The sequence below is a fragment of the Oryx dammah genome, unplaced genomic scaffold (genome assembly GCF_014754425.2).
Source record: "Oryx dammah isolate SB20612 unplaced genomic scaffold, SCBI_Odam_1.1 HiC_scaffold_29, whole genome shotgun sequence".
Classification (NCBI taxonomy): Eukaryota; Metazoa; Chordata; class Mammalia; order Artiodactyla; family Bovidae; genus Oryx; species Oryx dammah.
The window spans coordinates 46,637,778-46,657,892 of NW_024070213.1; the positions used below are offsets into that span (position 1 = coordinate 46,637,778).

At 40.8% G+C, this 20,115-nt stretch overlaps 1 protein-coding gene across 1 annotated transcript; it reads right to left on the reverse strand.

Annotated features, from left to right (window-relative positions):
- Positions 1-3,627: 3,627 nt before the first annotated feature.
- Positions 3,628-6,701, reverse strand: LOC120858604 (protein HP-25 homolog 1). The gene is made up of 3 exons (XM_040234781.1): positions 6,548-6,701; positions 5,471-5,608; positions 3,628-4,272 (listed from the first exon to the last, which is right to left on the reverse strand). Exons 1-3 carry the CDS (start codon positions 6,609-6,611, stop codon positions 3,815-3,817), a joined length of 660 nt encoding a protein of 219 aa, XP_040090715.1. The 5' UTR covers positions 6,612-6,701; the 3' UTR covers positions 3,628-3,814.
- Between the last annotated feature and the right edge of the window lie 13,414 nt (positions 6,702-20,115).

Consider the following 20,115-nt stretch of genomic DNA (forward strand, 5'->3'; position numbering starts at 1 on the left):
CAGTCCATGGGGTCACAAGAGTCAGACACAACTTAGCAACTAAACCACAGACACCACCATGAATATCCTATGCTTAATGTAACTATTTCCTACTGAAGAGCATGTACACTGGTTATAGTGGCTCTTTAAATTTTTACTCATTTTTAATCGAATGAAAGATTCTTTAGATTTATAGTGCTTTACATTTTCAAAAGTTTCACTCACATGATTTCATATAATCCCATAATAACCCTTTCCTTTTTCTTAACCCCCTTCCCTCTCTCCACTTGTAACTACTAGTTTGTTGTCTGTATCTGTGAGTTTGCTTCTTTTTTTTTTATCCACTAGTTTGTTGTATTTTTTAGATTCCACATAAGAGTGAAATCATACAGCATTTGTCTTTCTCTGTATGGCCCTCCAAGTCACTCCATGTTGCTGCAAATGACAAAATTTCACTCTCTTTTATGGTTGGATAGTATTCCTTATACAAATTATATGTATATATATATATATATATACATTTTCTTTCTCTCCACTATTGGGTTATTATCTATGCCTTTGGTTTTATTGTTTTTTTTTTAAGTATGATTTTTGTAACATTCAGTGTATATATTTTCAACTTATCATAGGCTGACTCCTCAGATTTGTATCCATGAAATTTCATTTCCCAAAGATCAGGAAAATGTAAGTACGTTTGCCCTCACTCTTTTTCAACATAGTACTAGGCGTTGTAGCCATTGTAATAAACAGTTAAAGAAGATAAAAGGCATGCCAATCGGGAAACAAAAGAAATAAACCTGCCCCAGTTGTCTATGTTAGAATTTCAAGGACTCTATAAGAGAAACTCCTAGCACTAATTAGTGAGTTACACAAGGTTAAAGGAGACAAGGTCAGCACACACGCAAAAATCGATCATATTTCTGTTTACTATCAGTGAACTCATTGCAAATAGAAATGAAAAACACAATACCATATATTATAGCTCTGAAGAAATGAAATACTTGTGTAAAAGTCTAATAAGATATGTACAGGATATTGTATGCTAAAAGCTACAACCAGCAATCCCACTCCTGGGTATTTATCCTGGAGAAATGAAAATGTGTATTTCTGTAAAAACCTGTGCATAAATGTTTGAGATAGTTTTATTTGTTATAGCCCCAAACCAATGAGTCACTATTCGTGAATGGATGAACAAGCTGTGGTACATAATATAAAGAATACTAGGGAACAACAATGTCTTTTGGAGGGAAGGAAATGGTGAGAACTTCGTCATATGGATTGCTTCATTCCTTTGCAGGATGGAAAGAACCTACGTGACATCTTACCTCATTGGTGCTGACAAGAAAATTCCAAACTGGTTGATTAAGATCACATTTTGAGGGAAGATCAAAACTACAGTTAGGTTAGGTATTAAACCTAAGTTTGGTATCATGAGCTTTAGCACAAGTGATACCATTTTGGATCTGTGATTCTTCTATTAAATGGATCTTATGTTCATTATACTGAGTCTCAATCACAAAGTCACCCTAATATCCATCAGCAGCAGAGTAGATAAATGGTGTAGGTTAGATAGAGTAGATAAAAGAGTAGACAAATAGATAAATGGTGGCATATTTGTAATGGAAGACTACATTTCCACTCAATGAATCATTTCCTACTGTTACCACAGTGTGGATGGATTTCACAGACACGATGATGAGTGAAAAAAGACTGGACACACGACACTGTATATTGGATTATATCATTTACACAAAGCACAGGCATAGGCAAAGACAGCTTCCCAGGAGGTTCAGCGATAAGGCATCCATCCGCCAATACAGGAGACCCAGGAGATGCGGGTTCTATCCTTGGGGTGAAAAGACCCCCTGGAGGAGGAAATGGCAACCCATTCCAGTATTCTTGCCGGGACAAGCCCATGGACAGAGGAGCTTCAAAGTCTACTGTCCGTGGGGTCGCAAAGAGCCGGACACGTCTGAGCAGCTGAGAGGGAGCTTCAGTTCAGTTCAGTTGCTCAGTTGTGTCCAACTCTTTGCAACCCCATGGGCTGCAGCACGCCAGGCCTCCCTGTCCATTACCACCTCCCAGAGCTTGCTCAAACTCCAGGATGCCATCCAACCGTCTCATCCTCTGTCATCCCCTTCTCCTCCTGCACTCCTGAGCATGAGCATAGGCAAAGATAATTGATAAATGATGCTGACAGTCGGAAAAATAGATTCGATGATGCAGATGTGGTTGTGGATGGGAAGGGCACCGAGGAGACTTCTGGGATGACGGAAATGTTCTATGTATCAATCTGGATGATGGGTCCATGCTTGTATGCATATAAAATTAATTAAACAGTTTACTTTAGATTTGTGTTTTACTGTATTTAAGTTATACTTCAATAATAAAAAGAAACCCACCAATATTCTTTTATTTTTTCAAATATTAATTTATGTATTTGGCACTGGGTCTTAGTTGTGGCACACGAGATGGTTAGTTGCAGCATGTGGGATCTAGTTTCCTGAACAGGATTTGAATACAGTGCCCCTTCATTGGGAGTGCAGAGCAGAGTCTTAGCCACTGGACCACCAGGAAAGTCCCCAATATTCTTGTAAAAGTCTAGTCATCAGTAGCATAAAGTTGACTTATGTCAGTGTACAAAAAACATTGTTACTTTTATCCTCCTGCTCAACCATGGATTATGTGGCTTTGATTTAATGCCTGCAAGATGGTTGTTACAGCTGTAAGAACTGCATCTTCATTCCTTATAGAAGAAAAGGAGAAAGCAAAGGGCAGAGATCAAAGGCCAAAAACATAAGCCAGTTGAGTCATATCCCTTTTAAATAAGACTCCTGTAAGTACCATGCATTTACACCTCACCTGGAAGTGTTTTTTGTGGCCACCCTGAATGCAATAGTGGCTGGTCAAATTACTTTTTTTTTTTTTTTAACTGGGTTCATTGAGGCAATGCGAACAAAATTAGCTAAAATAGAAACTGCTAGAAGGGATATTGGGTAAGTAAGTAAATAAGTAGCAGCTTCGAGTAAATTAATTATTAATCTGAAAACTATGAAGCCACAGAAATTCCTTCACCTCCGTCTTTGACCCTCTGCCTTACGTACTATCACTCATCCAATTATCTTTAGGGCAATCATTTGATGGGAAGCATCTTCATTTGGTATTTTAAGCAAACTTGCTATCTCTGCCAGAGATATGTACTTGTATATTTACATCCTTAATTCCCAAAATAGATTTGAGAGCTTCAGTGAGGTTTTTGTCCCCTGGGGGTGAGGTGGGGTGTTGTTGAGTTGTTAAGTCATGATCCAGTTCTGTGATCCCAAGCCCTGTAGCCCATCAGCCTCTTCTGACAATGGGATTTCCCAGGCAAGATACTGGAGTGGGTTGCCATTTCCTTCTCCAGGGGATCTTCCTGACCCAGGGATCAAATCCACATTTCCTGCATTGGCAGGCGTATTCTTTACCTACAGTTGAGCCACCAGGGAGGAGGGGTGGGAGCAAGCAAAACAGGAGCTGAATGGGGGTTGTCCTGGTGTGTTTAACAGCAACCTGGCTGGGCAGCCTCCTACCTCACTTTGTTTTTTCACCCACTTTTTGCCACCCAGGATCTTGAAACTTGGAATCACAAGAAATTATTGATAAATTGATGAACCATGCATCTTTATTGGTTTCAGCAACTGATAATACATTCATTTTGTCCAAGTTGGCCATTACTGTTTTAGTGATTTGTTCATCATTTAGCAGTTCTAGATGAAATATTTGGGATGTAGGAAGCTTCTTTTCTTAAATTCAGAGTTACTTGAGGGAAAGAATCGTGCAGTTACCCCTAGCTGTCTTAATTTCCATTGAGCAAAAACCCATAAAACACAGTGTGAGTAGTTCCTTTTTCAGATTCTTCTCTGTCCAGCTTAGACTCCAGCCAGACCCTGTCCCCTTTCTCCAGCTCCAAGACGGAACTTCCAGAAGCCTGCTCGTGGCTATCTCCAGCTTCTGCTCGCTTGTCCCGGATCTGGGTGCCATTCCGCATGAGACCCACCTTGACAGCACTCTGAAACAACTCAATGTCAAAGCCAAAGTGGTACACGCCAGGGACGCTGCAGGTGAACACACCAGTGGCAGGGTTGAAGTGGTCCTGGTGGTTGTACAGAACTTCCTGGAAGACAATGGGCTGGGAGGGTCCTGGGAAAGGCCCACTCAGCTTGACGGAAAAGGCAGACTGAGGCACGAGTGGGCATTTCTCAACCAGTCCAGGAAGCCCAGGTCTCCCTCTTGGTCCTGGCATACCTATGGGTCCTAGATTCCAAAATAAACAGAAAATAGAATGATACCATTTAAGGTTTTGTATTTTGCATAGTAAATAAATTACTTCTTCCTTTCTATGCTTCTTGCCCTTCCAACTACTTTCTTCTCACTGGTCAGAGCCTAGCTCAAGCATCACTGCTTCCAGAAGGCTCGCCTCTCTCCTCTAGATTTGGAAAAGTTCTGTCTCCTTGTACCACATCTGGTATTAATTGTTCCCATAGTTATAAAGAATTACCACAAAGAATTATAATCCTTCCCTTAAGTGACAGCCTCATCCAAACCGGGAACAAGAGTCGTACTTCATTTTCTTCCTAAATGTCATACTCAGCATCATTTATAAAATTAGCACTCAAAACATGTTAAATAAGTGAGAAATTGAATTAATAAGTATATGAATGGATCTTTAGACATGTTCTGCCATGTCTTTTCTTTACTATAAGGCTGAGTATTAAGGATCATTATTGGAAGTTACCCAGATAAATCTACGGATCACACTATGACAGGACTAAATGGAAATTCTGAACAGGGGTATCCAGACATGCCTGTTTATCAGAACAGCTGTGGAACGCCATCCAACCAGAGTCCCCCAGTCACTCAGGGCTCGTCTACACTGCAGGCCTCTAGAGGACTCTCTGAGGATGGAGACTAGGAACCTACATGTTTAAGAAATCTGTGAGTGATTCTGATGCTTAGCCAGATTTCAAAACCATTGCTTTAGAAGTTGAATACAAGTCTTCAAAGCTGATGGGATCTCCATGGGAGCTTAACCAAATGTACTTCTCAGCAGATGACAAGGGAACAGGATGTCAAAGTATCTGCTGTTTCATATGCCTGTGATATCACTGGACGAATCTCAGCTTACACCTGCCCCGTGTGATGCCAACATAAGTGCTCTACACTTCTAGAGATGGGGCTGTATTCCTATGTCTCAACTTGCACTGCACACCCAGTATGTCTGAACAGCTGTTTGAGCATACAGATTTCTTGGGAGTTGGAGGCTGTCTTAGTAGATGAATCTTAGGACTCTACAGAATTGAGAAAAAGAGGCCATAGTCATTCGTTACCAAAAAATGACTTATCTCAATGATCAATATTCTCATCAGATCACCTGGAAGATTTCACTGAATCTATGAACAATGAAACCAAAGAGACACTATGGAGGCTAAGAGAGCCATTGAATTTTTTTCACCTGCATAACCAGGTGGCCCTGGAGGACCCCTGTGTCCCGGAGGTCCTTGGGGCCCGCGAGGTTCACACAGCTGAGAGTCTGCTGAAGACTTGACATTGGCCACAAGTAAGAGGACAAACTGAGCTAAAATCCAGAAACCTGGATCAGAAGAAAAATCAATGAAGTTTCAGATAGCTTGGGAGATGGTTCAGACTCTCTTAAAGAGATTGTGCTACAAATTTTGTCAACTGGCTGGATGGTTTTATGATTCCAAGAAACTGATATTATTTGATCTTTAGTTCCATAAAGTACTTCATGCACCAGTGCTGTGATATTTCCAGACAATATCAGGAAGCACTTTGAATTGAGATACTTTCATGTTGAACACAATGAAATTTAAAAAAAAATCTTCTAATTTATGCTATATGAAATCAATGTTGCTTTTTCAATCTTATACAAGCCTCTCATGGACTCAGAGCCTCCTGCCATCTGTTTAGCAGTGATCTTTAAACAATTGGTGAGAGTAATTTCACCAGAAGATATATAAGGAGTGGCTGTTTGTTGGTGAATGAATCGACAAATACCAAAGACTGAATCAGCCAACTACTACTTCCCACTACTTAAACTTTTTACTTGGTGCAGTAGCCTTCATTCCACTTTGAAGTATCAAGCTGATAAGATCAATATGCTTGCATTATACTTGCTCCTATTAATGCACTTGTTATATTGTCCCCTTTATGACACATTGAACCTTCTACCTCTGGTCCATGGCCCAGGGGTTGGAGATCCCTGATTTATGTCATAATGACCTTGATTTAATTTGAATGATTTGATATTGATTTCATAATGAAAGCAAAGGTCTTTCCCTGTCCCCCATTATCTTCTATTCCTTATACTCCCTTTGCAATATCCACTTGGCAAATTTGAAAAAGTGTTTTTATTTTTGTTCAGCATTATAGGCAGCTGCCTTCCAGAGATGTTCTAATTTTTAAAAAATAATATAAATCACATGCTGGGAGACTAAAGTGCTTTAGAAAGTGCTATTTACCAGTGCAATGGTTTAATTTAATTACAGTAGATATTAATAAGAAAATTTACCTGCAATGTTCATGGACCTGGCTCTTCCCCTTCCCCCAAGCATTGAAGCTCTTTCGTTGACCATCTTGTCACCTGTCTTATAACTTGATCATCTGCTTGTTTTTGAAAGTTTATGGTAGCTGCTTAATAGATTGGTTTTTTTTTTTTTTTTCCAGTATTTGATTTTCTGGTCTCCTGAAGCTGAGGTCAAGGTTAATTTTTAACCAGATCAATCAAACATTCAAATATGCCAGGAAAGCTCACAAATTGACATTCAAAGTGAAATACTTGTGTCCACCCATTTCTGGAAGTCATCTCTTCTTGTGATGGCCAAGCCTGGGACTATTAAGCTGATGAACTTTGTTTGTTAGAGATGAACCCACCTCTGACTCTTTCAGAATAACAGAAATATGAGAGATGGACTATTATCCCATTTCCTCTAGTCTAAATCCATAGCTTTATAGACTGTGATACTAGCCCAGGGAAGGAAGTGATTTAGTGGATAAAATTGGAGCTAAATATAGAATAATAAACACTTTTCTCCTACATTAGAGCCCAGGAGATTTTTCTTCTGCTTCTCTCCCTTACTCTCTATATTTCCTGAGAACGTTTTGCTTTTCTATAATAATCAATCTACTGACATCCTTGTGTGTGCCAACCAGGCACTCTGTGCTTGCCGAAGTGAACCTAAGTTAATAAAAATATAATTAATTGAGAATGAGACCTTGGAAATAGCTGAGGAAAGAGCCTGACAATCTTCTCTTTAAAAAACAAAAATAAAACTGGGCAAAACTGCCACACACAAAAATTGCAATTTTGGGAAATGATCAAAGTACAAAAAAAACTAAGAAATATTTATTTTAAAAGTCCACTGAATCTCATTAAGAACAGTGGATTCTATGGCTTCTTTATCAGAGGCTGCTGCCATCTAACTCCTAACTCTGGGCCAGAAGTTCTGCTGGAATGGGGAGGGCTAGGAGGACTGGTAGGCAAGGGGACTGACTTTATTTTGAGCAGTAGGTGGAAAAGCCCTGCCCGGGACATTGTCAAAATAGTGTTATAAGCATCCAATGATCAGGGAAAGCCAACACCACAGCTAGTCTGACATGGTGATAATAGTTAGAGCAAGCAATGGACTAGCCAGAAATTTTAAAGATTGTTGGGGGAATGGAACAGCCAACCAGGACTTTAATAAAATAGATCCACCAAGGCAATATTCTCTTTACACTCTTCGGTAGTTGGAAAAAGTTGGAAAAATTAGTTCTGTTCTTTCTTATCCTGATCTAATCACTGAGGAGCTTAGTCACTTTTTTCATAAGACTCCTCATCTTGGATAGTTCTGTCTTCATTGTCTCATACAGCAATTAAATGGCGGCTCCTATATGAACATATTAGAAAATACCTTCTGTAGGGAAAAACCAGCTCCTGTGTCTTAATTTCCCTTTTTACTTCTCTTACCTCTAAACTCAGCCTTGTGTCTTTCTTAACATATGTTAGCTTTGACATGCTATTAAGGCAACTCTAGCTATACATACAGAATATATCTATCCTTATGGATAGATGGATATCTCTATATCAGAGACTGGCTAGCTGTTCACCCAAACTGCTTCTCCTTCATCTTGGTTTCACATGGAAATCCTCTTCCTCTTGCAGTTAGCAGGGACCATGCAACTGGCTGCCAGTATCGGCACTCGTGACGGCAGTGGTTTCTCGCACGTACTCGCATCCATCTTCTTTTCTCCTCTGCCACTTAGAATATGTAGAACCTGGAAGGCATGCTGAGGAAGATGCCCATCCGCAATAAGGAAGGACCCTGGTTCTCTTACTACTAAAAAGAGATTCACTCTTTTTTCAGAAATACCCTTGCAGAGTGGTTGTGAACACTTTGTTCAGCTGTTGAGAGTTATAGGTGACAATGCTCCAGCAGCTATTGTCACTTTTTCTAATACAGTATTTTAATTCATCCTCATGTTTCAAGAAGAGGAATGGTCACAGTTTGTTAGCCCTCTATTATCGGCAGGGGAAAGTTCCAGTTTTGCCTCAGCCCCTTCAGTAGTACAAATAGGCTTGACAGAGCCTTGAGTTCGTGCTCAGTTGCTCAGTGGTGTCTGACTCTTTGCAACACTATGGACTGTAGCCCGCCAGGCTCCTCTGCCCATGGGGTTTTCCCAGGCAAGAATACTGGAGTGGGCTGTCATTTCCTCCTCCAAGGAATCTTCCCGACCCAGGGACTGAACCCTCGTCTCCTGCACTGCAGGTGGAATCTTTACCGCTGAGCCACCAAGGAAGCCCCTGACAGAGCCAACGGGTTGAATTACAGAAAATTATTTATATGGAAGAACGCACAGAGAATAAGATCTTCAGGCACAAAAAACCTCTTTAAAAAGATGGGATGAGAATAGGGAAAGTGGGGAGAATGTATTCATCACATCTTCCCAAGACAGATGAATTGGGGTCCAGTGGACTCTAGTCGGGGTGGTGTAAACAAGAATATCCTTGGTCTTAAGGATGGGGTTGATTGAGTTAATTTCCTGATTCTGATAACATCTTTCAAGCCCCAGTTTTAAAGAGAGCAGAAATGCCTTTTTTTTTTTTTTTAATGCAACCATTTTTCTCAGAAGAGGGCGAGGAATAAATCCAAGATTTTAGAAAGTGAAACCTGGCTTTATTCCTTTTCAGGTTGCAGACTCATATGAGGCTTAGAGTTTCAGGGATGAACTAAGGAAACCTGAGAAATAGTGACTTCTGCTTGCTTTTATCCTCACTTTCAAATGCTTCCAGCCACACCTTATCCCCCTTTTCCAGAAACATAATTATAGCATCAAAAATATTATCATACTCTTCTTTGGCCATCAGATGTTTTTTCCAAAACTTGAGTTTGGTTCGTCGTCAGCTAAACTTCACTTTGGAATATTAAAGCTCTACATCAAAGTTAAAATAGTAATTTTTAGGAATCCTGCAGGCTCAGTTCAGTTCAGTCACTCAGTCGTGTCTGACTCCTTGCAACCTGGCATGGACTGTAGCACACCAGGCTTCCCTGTCCATCACCAACTCCCAGAGCATACACAAACTCATATCTATCAAGTTGGTGATGCCATCCAGCCATCCCATTCTCTGTTGTCCCCTTTTCCTCCTCCTTTCAATCTTTCCCAGCACTCGGGTCTTTTCCAAGGAGTCAGTTCTTTGCATCAAGTGGCCAAAGTATTGGAGCTTCAGCTTCAGCATCAGTCCTTCCAGTGAATATTCAGGACTCATTTCCTTTAGGATGGACTGGTTGGATCTCCTTGCAGTCCAAGGGACTCTCAGGAATCTTCTCCAACACCACAATTCAAAAGCATCAATTCTTCAGCACTCAGCTTTCTTTATGGTCCAACTCTCACATCCAAACAATGACTACTGGAAAATCCATAGTTTTGACTAGATGGACCTTTGTTGGCAAAGTAATGCCTCTGCTTTTTAATATGCTGTCTAGGTTGGCCATAGCTTTTTTTGTAAGGAGCAAGCATCTTTTAACTTCATGGCTACAGTCACTATCTACAGTGATTTTGGACCCCCTCCAAAATAAAGTCTGTCACTGTTGTCATTGTTTCCCCATCTCTTTGCCATGAAGTGGTGGACTAGATTCCATGATCTTAGCTTTTTGAATGTTGAGTTTTAAGCCAGCTTTTTCACTTTCCTCTTTCACTTTCATCAAGAGGCTCTTTGGGTCTTCTTTGCTTTCTGCCATAAGGGTGGTATCATCTGCATATCTGAGGTTATTGATATTTCTCCTGGAAATCTTGACTTCAGCTTGTGCTTCATCCAGCCCAGCATTTCACAAGATGTACTCTGCATATAAGTTAAAGAAGCAGGGTGACAAGTAAGTCATTTAAGTCCTTCTGGAAAGATGACAATTGTGGAGGGTGGAGGAAGGCTTGCATTAAGCTTCACTGTGAAGATTGACCTTTTTCCACAAAGGCATTTTACATTTTGACTTGCAAGTCTTGGGATTCCTGGCTCACCTCTCAATCCAGTAGGTTCTAGGAGAAACACAGAGCAGTCTATGGGAAACTAATTCCTTAGAGGAGCCTGAGTCCTTCCAGAATGCACTCTTGGTGTTGTGATTTCACAGGCTGATTTTGAGATGCACTCCTCTCTGGGTTGTTCTGTCTAGATTCCAATATATCAGAGTTTCAACTTCTGTCCTAGCTCCCCTTGTGCTATCAGAGTCCTCAGTATAATGTTCCACTGAAAGCAACACTAGCTCTATTTCTGCCTGTCATTCCCGGATCCAGATGCTTACTGTTTCCTGGAACAGAGTCTTGAGGACTGCTATTCTGTACTTGGCCAGTACCAAACACTTCAGGACTGTTTCAGTTTTGTATTTGGGGACTCTTGTTCAGAGCTTGGAAACTCCAGCTTGTTACCCACTAGCTATCTCATCCTTGCTCCCCTGAGATTTTCTTTCACTTCTGTCTGAGCAAGCTATGCATCAATTAGAATGTCAATGTCACATTAGCCTTCCTGTGGGGATTAACATGCTATCTTGGTTGAGAGTGTGAGTTTTGGCTTATAAAGGAAACAGTGCAGGTCATATCTCATCCCTGGTCAAGCTTCTTAACATTTATAAGGGTCCATTTTTTCATCATCCACAAAAGCAAGTCATAATATGAACTCTCATTGGTCTGTTTTGAAATAATGTTAGCATTAAATATTATGTGAGTTATCTTACATAAATTAATAGTACAAAGTATAAAAATATAAGCAGGAGAAAATTAGAAGTAGACAAAAGACAAAAAGTAAAACCATACTAAATGGTCAATTAAAGTGCAGATGTGTGCACCTACCCAGTTTCAAAATTTTAGTTGGAAATATGAAGCTGAGTTTCCTGCGGGCAAAACAAAACAGAAAAAAGTCCCCTGATATAATTCTTGTTGTCAATAATGGGAAATATGCATTTTCTTTGGGAATTTGCAATACGGATAGGAAAAAATTATTCCCAAAGATTTCATATAGGAGCATTGCATGAAATAAGTCAACTGATTATTTAATAACACTTTCCAGTGGTGGTTACATTTTCTAATCAGTGGAAGTATTACAATATTGCTGAGAACAGTGCTATAGCACCTAACAAAAACTATAAAATTCACTCTTTGTTGCACTAGGCAACCTGTATTGAATGACTGTGTGTGTGAGAGAAAACTTTGTGTTTGAGAGCCAAGCAGGTATATGTCTGTGTATGTTTATTTGGGGGCAGGGGCTGTAGGGTACAGTTTAGACTCTGAACGTACAAGGTATTCCCCACTCATCTCCAGTCATGTGCGATTCAGCCGTAACTAAATAACAGCACAATCATCAAAGAGTAAACAGAACAATATCACAGAACAAAAGTTCCATCCTGTACAACAGTCTCAAAGAAGTCAAAATACTTTCCTTTCCTGGACTTCAATTTGAATGTAATGTTGAAACTTTCTCAGCCTCACAGAGAGGTCTAGAAAATTACAAAAATAAAATAAGGGCTATGGAAGCCTGAACACTTGGGATTTTTCTCATGACCATTTTAAAATTATTTAAAGATGCCCCAAGGCTTTCATATGAGAAACCATCAATAATTTCTGGTCATAAAGATGCTCAAATATGTACAGTCTTTTCATTAGAAGGCAGAGAGTAGGGGCCAGGGGCCAGGAGTTACTACATGGGACTGTTTGAGGTACCGTGCATCATGGCAGGCATATTTATGACATCATTCTCTTTTGCTTCTAAGCAATTCTGTGACTTATGTCAGAAATCATAGCACCACTATAGCTGAGGCTGAGAACGAGTTTAGTTATTTTCTTCAAGGTTGCACAGTTGGGAAGTGTCAGAGCTACCATGTGTGAAAATGTGTCTGACTTTGAGAAACAAATTCTCAGATTATTTTGATAAATAATTGTCTTGATTTACACTCATAATTATTTGACTTAACATTTTGTAAGTCATCAATGGAATCAGAAATTTCAGCCAGTTTTTATTACCAAGGATATGACTGGTGGCTTAGTTGTCTTTTAAAGCAAGTGTTAAGATTATCAAGATGACACAGACCTTAGACTTGTAATAACAGTTAGGACCACTCTGCCACAGTAGTTGATTTATCAGCACAGACAGAGCTTTCAGTCATTAGGACAACTAGGGACAATTTACTCTAGAATTTATATTTATTGTTGACCCATTTTGTTAGATTTAAGTCCATGTTCAGGCTTTGCTTTGTTAATGGGAATAAAGGATGTCAATCAAGGAAAATTTCTACCACCTAGATATACTGACAAGAAGAGCAATGGTCAGGATAATCTTACATAGGCTGTCAGCTTTGTGCCTTCATTGTGCTAAATACTTCATTATATTATCCCCAAATCCTATGCTACCCTCTTAGATAGGCGTAATTACCCCTTTATGTATAGGCGGAAAAACTAAGAAGAAATGAAACTAGGCAATTTCTCCACGGAAGAAACGTCAGTGCTTAAATGAGTGGACTTCAGATGCCAACCATCACAACTAAGACAAGTAGCAGGTGTGGCTGCCGGAGGCTTCAGGCCAGCTGAAGCAGAAGTGGGAAGAAGTGACCTTGGATTACAATAGGAAAGATCAGCAGGTCCCTTCTGCCTTCTCCAGGTCCCCTCTAGAGGGCATTTGGGATAACGCCCTTGGAACCTTCCTAACCTTCTCTGACCCTAGTCCCAGCATTGATGTGGATGCCTGCAGTAACAGATACTTCTTGGGACTGTGAGGGTTTGCATCCCTTTGATGGGGCGGGAATACGATCCCTCGAGCAGCAGCACTAGTTTGCAGTCTGTGAGAACTTTTTCTGTTACTCTTCTGCTCTAGGTTTCTGGATTTGGGCTCTGTCCATCATATCAGCCCTAGCTGATCTCAAGACTGAAGAAAATTCTGAACCTGTGAACCTTTGGGACCCTGAGGCCCCCCAGGCCCTCCAGGTCCTTTGGGAATACCTGGTGAAGATGGCGAGAGATAGTTTTCTTTTGCTTTTACTGGTCTTTCCTTCTCTGGCTGTAATGTTCACAGACCCAGTTAAACTCCCAAATGCACTTGATAAGATTACTGAAGCAAGGCATTTCTTCTTTTCAGTGCCTATGAATTGTTTTCTTAATTCTGATTATGCATCAGAATGTCAAAATTTCATCCTACAGTTACTGAATCAGGAACTTGGGAATAGATGCAAATTACCTATATGTTTAGAAAGCTCTCAGGATATCTGATGTACCACTAGAGACCCAAGGCTGTAACTCTAGTTGCTATTCATGGTGTGCGGAAAGGACAAAAACATGCATTAGGTTCATTTAGCGTATCTATAAAGAAATGTGGGAGAACTCTTATGGGTAAAAGTATCAGTAGCACAAATTCATTCCCATCCCCTCACCATCTTGTTGAGGCATGAACTGCGTTTGAGGCAGTTGGTTTGTACTTCAAAAAGATCTCCAAAAAAGGGATTCCATCTGCATATTGTTATTTATAGTAAGCTAAACCATTCAAAATTGCTATTTTGTGGGGCAAAATCAGGGAAATACTGACACTGCAAACATTTCAATCTAATATACATAAATTGGCAATGGGACAGGTGACACATAGTCAACTACGTAACAAGAAGTGCTCCCTAAATGGAATATTGATGTTTGGCTGGAAGCTCACTAAGAATTCACCCACCAGTACTGCAGCTCTTGGCTAGAGACCTGGTGTTTTCCCACCAGTTTAGTTCTTTCTCTAGAATTGGGAAAACGTAGTAAGGAAATTGAGATACATTTTGATTCACGTGGTAAGAAAGACCACTCAGTTAGCACATGCACGTGAACACATGCACGCACCCACACACATGCAAACACAATGTGAAAAATAACTCACTTGTAAAACATTTAGAGACAAGTCTTTTTTGCTAGATTAGAGAAAATGGCTGAATCTGGTGAATTGAGAGAGCATACCATACAAGACATGTATGAATACTCAGACTGTTCATTAATTTTTAAGTGTGGTCATGTATATGAGAGAATAAGTTAACTTTATATTCTAAAAAAGACATCGATAGTACCCATATGTTTGGTTATCAATAAGGATAATTAGTTTGAAAAAATAGCTTGACTAGTACTTTTGCAAATATCATTGTTATTTCCGTGCAGTGTGGCAGCACATATTTCACACTGAAGCAGTGGCGATTCTCACAAAATCAGAGGCAAGGTGGTATCATGGAAAGAAACCAATAGGCTGGGAATTAGGAAATCTCCATTCAGCTCTGAATATCTGCTCTGTCACTTGGATACCTGAGAACAGTGAGTTCCATCAGACTGACCAGTGTACATCATTAACCTCAGCTCCACAACCGGGGACTCAGGTTTAGAAGAGAGTGCAGAGAGGGTATCAGTGAGCATTTTGAGCTTCATGGGTGACTATAATGCCTACGTGGGTTTCAGTATCACTGACCTGTGTCTTTTAGCTATATATAGTACAATAAGGTTTCTGGATTTTTCTGCATTGATTCCTACCGAAAGTGGTCCTTAGATAGAAGGTTTATAATAAAGAAAACAAATGATTCTGCCTATGTGATAAGAAAAACAATTCATGCACTTATACATTCAGAAAATATACTTTGAATTCTGACTACAAGCTGGACATTTCAGTTATAGTCAAGGACACAAGTGCTTAGGAAGGAGTTATAATTCAGTCTGGTAAGAACTATGACAAAAGTAAGCATGGGATGCCATTCCCACAGACTAGAGAGAGAACCCTGAAGAGAACCTGTAAGATCATAACTAAAAAAGGATGGAAGGGAGGGACACAGAAATATGCTGATCATAAAATGCATGAGTTCAGACTTACTTCCTTCATTCCTCAATGAAGGAATGAAGGAAATAGGTCCTCAAGGTCATCCAGGAAAAATGGGACAAAGAAGGCCACCTGGAGCCTCTGAGAAGTGCCCATCGCCACCAAAATCTGCCTTTTTCATGAAGTTGAGTGAACCCCTCCCAAAGCCCTTCCAGCCCATTATTTTCAAGGGAGCCCTGTAAACCAACAAGACCGTTTAAATCTGATCACTAGTGTTTAGCTGCACCACCCCTTATGTGTCGCACAATTGTGGATGAGACAGTTTATGTAGTGTGCCAATGCAGTTTCATATTGTACCACTGCAATTGTGACTAGTGTCCCTTTCACACTTAAAATTGGATTATGAGAAAAGTCTATAATCTACACAACCTGCATGGTCAGTTTCATGTCTGACTCTTTGCCACCCCATGGACCATAGCCTGCCAGGCTCCCCTGTCCATGGAATTTTCCTGGCAAGAATACCGGAATGGGTTGCTATTTCCTACTCCAACACAATCTGTATTTATGTATAAATAAATATATATTTTGGAGCCATAAAAAGGCAAGAAATATTTAAAGAGGCAAAGAATCACTTTGCCATAACTTTTGAGCCCTTTATGAATATAGTAGGTAAGATAGTGGAGATCATGTATTCTGTTTTAATATTTTCCAGATTTTTTTTCCTAAGCAGCAACACCACTCAATGGTAGTGAACTGCCACAGGAACTTTGAAGTTCCAGAATCCTCCATGAACATTTTCCTGTGCAATCTTCAGAGCACGTTTTTTGAAGAGGCATTTTTTGGTTACATTAGGATGACAAACTGTTATGTGTCCAGTGATTCCCTGGTGACTGAGTGGTAAAGAGTCTGCCTGGCAGTGTAGGAGATGCCATTCAATCCCTGGTTCAGGAATATCCCCTGGAGAAGGAAATGGTGACCCACCAGTATTCTTGCCTGGGAAATCTTATGGACAGAGGAGCCGAGTGGGCTACAGTCCACAGGGTCACAGAGTCAGACACGACTTAGCAACTAAACAACGATAGCAACCAATGATTAGGATATGCCTATATCTTCGGGGTGGGGCTGGGGGGCACTAGTCAGCCTGTCTACCTCTCCTACAGACTTTAATCAACAGAAAAGAGAAAAGAGGGGGAAATCAGAAACATGTATTTTCCCTCACATCACAGTCCAATGGGTGGTTCTGAGCTGCAGTAGTTTCAAGGCTCCTTTGTGCTCATGTATAATCTAATGTCAGCAGTATCTACTGTAAATCTTTGATGGGCAAGGGAACATATGACTGCTTGCTCTCTTTTTTTGCCTTACTTCCAGTTTTATATGCAACCGGTGCCCTAACAGTGCACCCTCCAGTAAATTATCTGCACATAAAGGTTCTTCCTCAGCCTGGGTTTTCTGAGGATCTGGGCTAGATGTTTCCATTAACAAGAGCATTTATATGCAATTCACATGCAAAGAGGTCTTCTATCTTCCTCAAGGAAACCAACTTGAGAAGGAAGCTCTTCTGGTAAGTGATTCCTCAAATGCCCTGTTTTGTCTCACTCGTTTGTCTTTCAAGGTTTTGGTGAGGTGCATTATTAACCAATTTCCGTTATTATTTGCTAGTCTAGTCTCTTCTAGGCTTCCCTGATGGCTCAGTCAGAAAAGAATCCATCTGCAGTGCAGGAGTCATGGGTTCACTCCCTTGGTAGTGAAGATCCCCTGAAGAAGGGCACGGCAACCCACTCCAGTACTCTTGGGTGGAGAATCCCATAGATGGAGAAGCCTGGCGGGCTACAGTCCATGGGGTCACAGAGTCAGACAAGACTGACTACAAGTCAGACATCTAGTCTCTCCCAAAATGATACATGCAAGTTAGAAGGCTTTGCTTCTGTATCAGGGTGCAAGCCTAGATATCCAACTCTGCTAATTAGTGACCACTTATACTGATGATCATGGATCTTTTATAATTTCCTGATTAGGGCTATTTTCCATCTTCACATTGCCTAGCTTCCCAGTGGTTCCAGGGCAATAGTGTGTAAGAACAGAAAGACACCTTGAATATTACACTCCATCCCAATAAGTTTATAGATGGAAAGCCTGAGGCTTAAAAAGGAAGTGAGTTCCCACATTTGGGTAGCAGTTTTTAAAACGATTTATCTTTTTTATTTTTAGCTTTTTTGGTCACACCACCCAGCATGTGGGATCTTAGATACTCAACTTTAACCCATGCCCACTGTAGTGGAGGCATAGAGTCTTAACCATTGGACTGCCAGAGAAGTCCTGCAATTCAGCTTTTTTAAATGCGAAAATACTTTAAATTAACTACACATAAAATTATAAAGTATCAGTGCAATTACACTAATAATTAAGTGAAGAGTCATGTGTTCACCACCCAAGCCAAACAAATGTAGTTTTGCCATACACCAAAAGCCCCTGAGAATCCCCTCCTGCTTTCCCTTTATCCAAATAACTACTATCCTAAAATTTGTGTTCTTGGTGGTGCTTTAGTTACAAGTAGTGTCAAACTCTTGAGATCCCATGGACTGTAGCCTGTCTGTCTATAGTATTCTCCAGGCGAGAATACTGGAGTGGGTTGCCATTTCCTTCTCCAGAGGATCTTCCCGACCCAGAAATCGAACCTGGGTCTCCTGCATTGCAGGCAGATTCTTTACTGATTGAGCTATGAGGGAAGTGAAGTGAAGTGAAGTCACTCAGTCGGGTCCGACTCTTTGCGACCCCTTGGACTGTAGCCTACCAGGCTCCTCCCTCCATGGGATTCTCCAGGCAAGAATACTGGAGTGGGTTACCATTTCCTTCTCCAGGGGATCTTCCCGACCCAGGGATCGAACTCAGGTCTCCAGCATTCCAGGCAGATGCTTTAACCTCTGAGCCACCAGGGAAGCCCGAGCTATGAGGGAAGCCCCCAGATTTTTGTTAATTATTTTCTTTCTTTTATTTGTAAATAAAGTTACTAAGTACCTATTTGTATACTTTCATTAGTGCTCCTAGGCACTCATCTCGTATGCACTCATCTTTCCTGGGTATAATACACCCAAGAGTGGAATTACTGGGTCATAAGGAGAAGGCAATGGCACCCCACTCCAGTACTCTTGCCTGGAAAACCCCATGGACGGAGGAGCCTGGTGGGCTGCAGTCCATGGGGTTGTGAAGAGTCGGACACTGGGCGACTTCACTTTCACTTTTCACTTTCATGCATTGGAGAAGGAAATGGCACCCCACTCCAGTGTTCTTGCCTGGAGAATCCCAGGGACGGGGGAGCCTGGTGGGCTGCCGTCTATGGGGTCACACAGAGTTGGACATGACTGAAGTGACTTAGTAGCAGCAGCAAGGTGGGTACATTCAGCTGCAATAGAAATTGCTAAGCTGGTTTCTAAAGAGGTCATACTATTCTATACTGCTACCAGCAAGTGTTAAGAATTCAGGTTGTTCCACATGGCCACCATCGCTTGGCATCAATATTTTAAAATGTATCAATTTTGTTAAGTGTGAAGTGATACATCATTGTCATTTTACTTTGCATTTGTCTGAAGAGAAATTACTTGAGCACCTTTTTAACTATGCTTCCTGGCCACGTGGATACCTTCCTTTGAGAATGAGCTGTGTGTCCATTTTTAAACTGGATTATCTGTTTTTATTGATTGCAAGAAATCTTAAAGCTTTACTCTTACATGGTTTATCAGATACATATGAATTTTAAGGGCTTCCCTTGTGGCTCAGCTGGTAAAGAATTTACCTGCAATGCGGGAGACCTGGGTTCGATCCCTGGGTTGGGAAGGCTACCCACTCCAGTATTCTGGCCTGGAGAATTCTATGGACTGTATAGTCCATGGGGTCACAAAGAGTCAGACACAACTGAGTGACTTTCACTTCACTATGAATTTTAAATTTCTATTCTAATTCTCTGGATTACCTATGTACTCTGTTCATGGTACATCTTGAACAGATCAAAAGTCTCAATTACCTTCTTTTAAAGTTCGTCGGTTTGTGTCCCACTTAGAGCAGCTGCCTAACTGAAATTAGAAATAAACTCCTTTATGTTTTCTTTGATAAACTTAACAGTTTTAACATTCTCACTCTAAGAAATTTATTTCATCATTATCTTTCGGAAACAGAAATAAGGGAACTTCCCAGTGGTCCAGTGGTTAAGACTTTACCTCACAAATGTAATCCTTGGTTGGGGACCTAGGATCCCACATGCCTCAGAGTTAAACAAACAAACATAACACAGAAGCAATGCTGTAACAAATTCAATACAGAGTTAAAAAATGGTCCACATTTGAAAAAAGAGTAGAAACAGATATGTGTTCTGATTTTTGGTAAGTTGATCAGTTCAGTTCAGTTCAGTTCAGTCGCTCAGTCGTGTCCGACTCTTTGCAACCCCATGAATCGCAGCACGCCAGGCCTCCCTGTCCATCACCAACTCCCGGAGTTCACACAAACTCACGTCCATCAAGTCCGTGATGCCATCCAGCCATCTCATCCTCTGTCGTCCCCTTCTCCTCCTGCCCCCAATCCCTCCCAGCATCAGAGTCTTTTCCAGTGAGTCAACTCTTCGCATGAGGTGGCCAAAGTACTGGAGCTTCAGCTTTAGCATCATTCCTTCCAAAGAAATCCCAGGGCTGATCTCCTTCAGAATGGACTGCTTGGATCTCTGTAAGCTGATAATTCTTGCTAATTATTCAAGGCAAAATGGGGTCCTGAACTGGGTCTTATCACACTCTCCTCATCATTATTCACCACAGTAC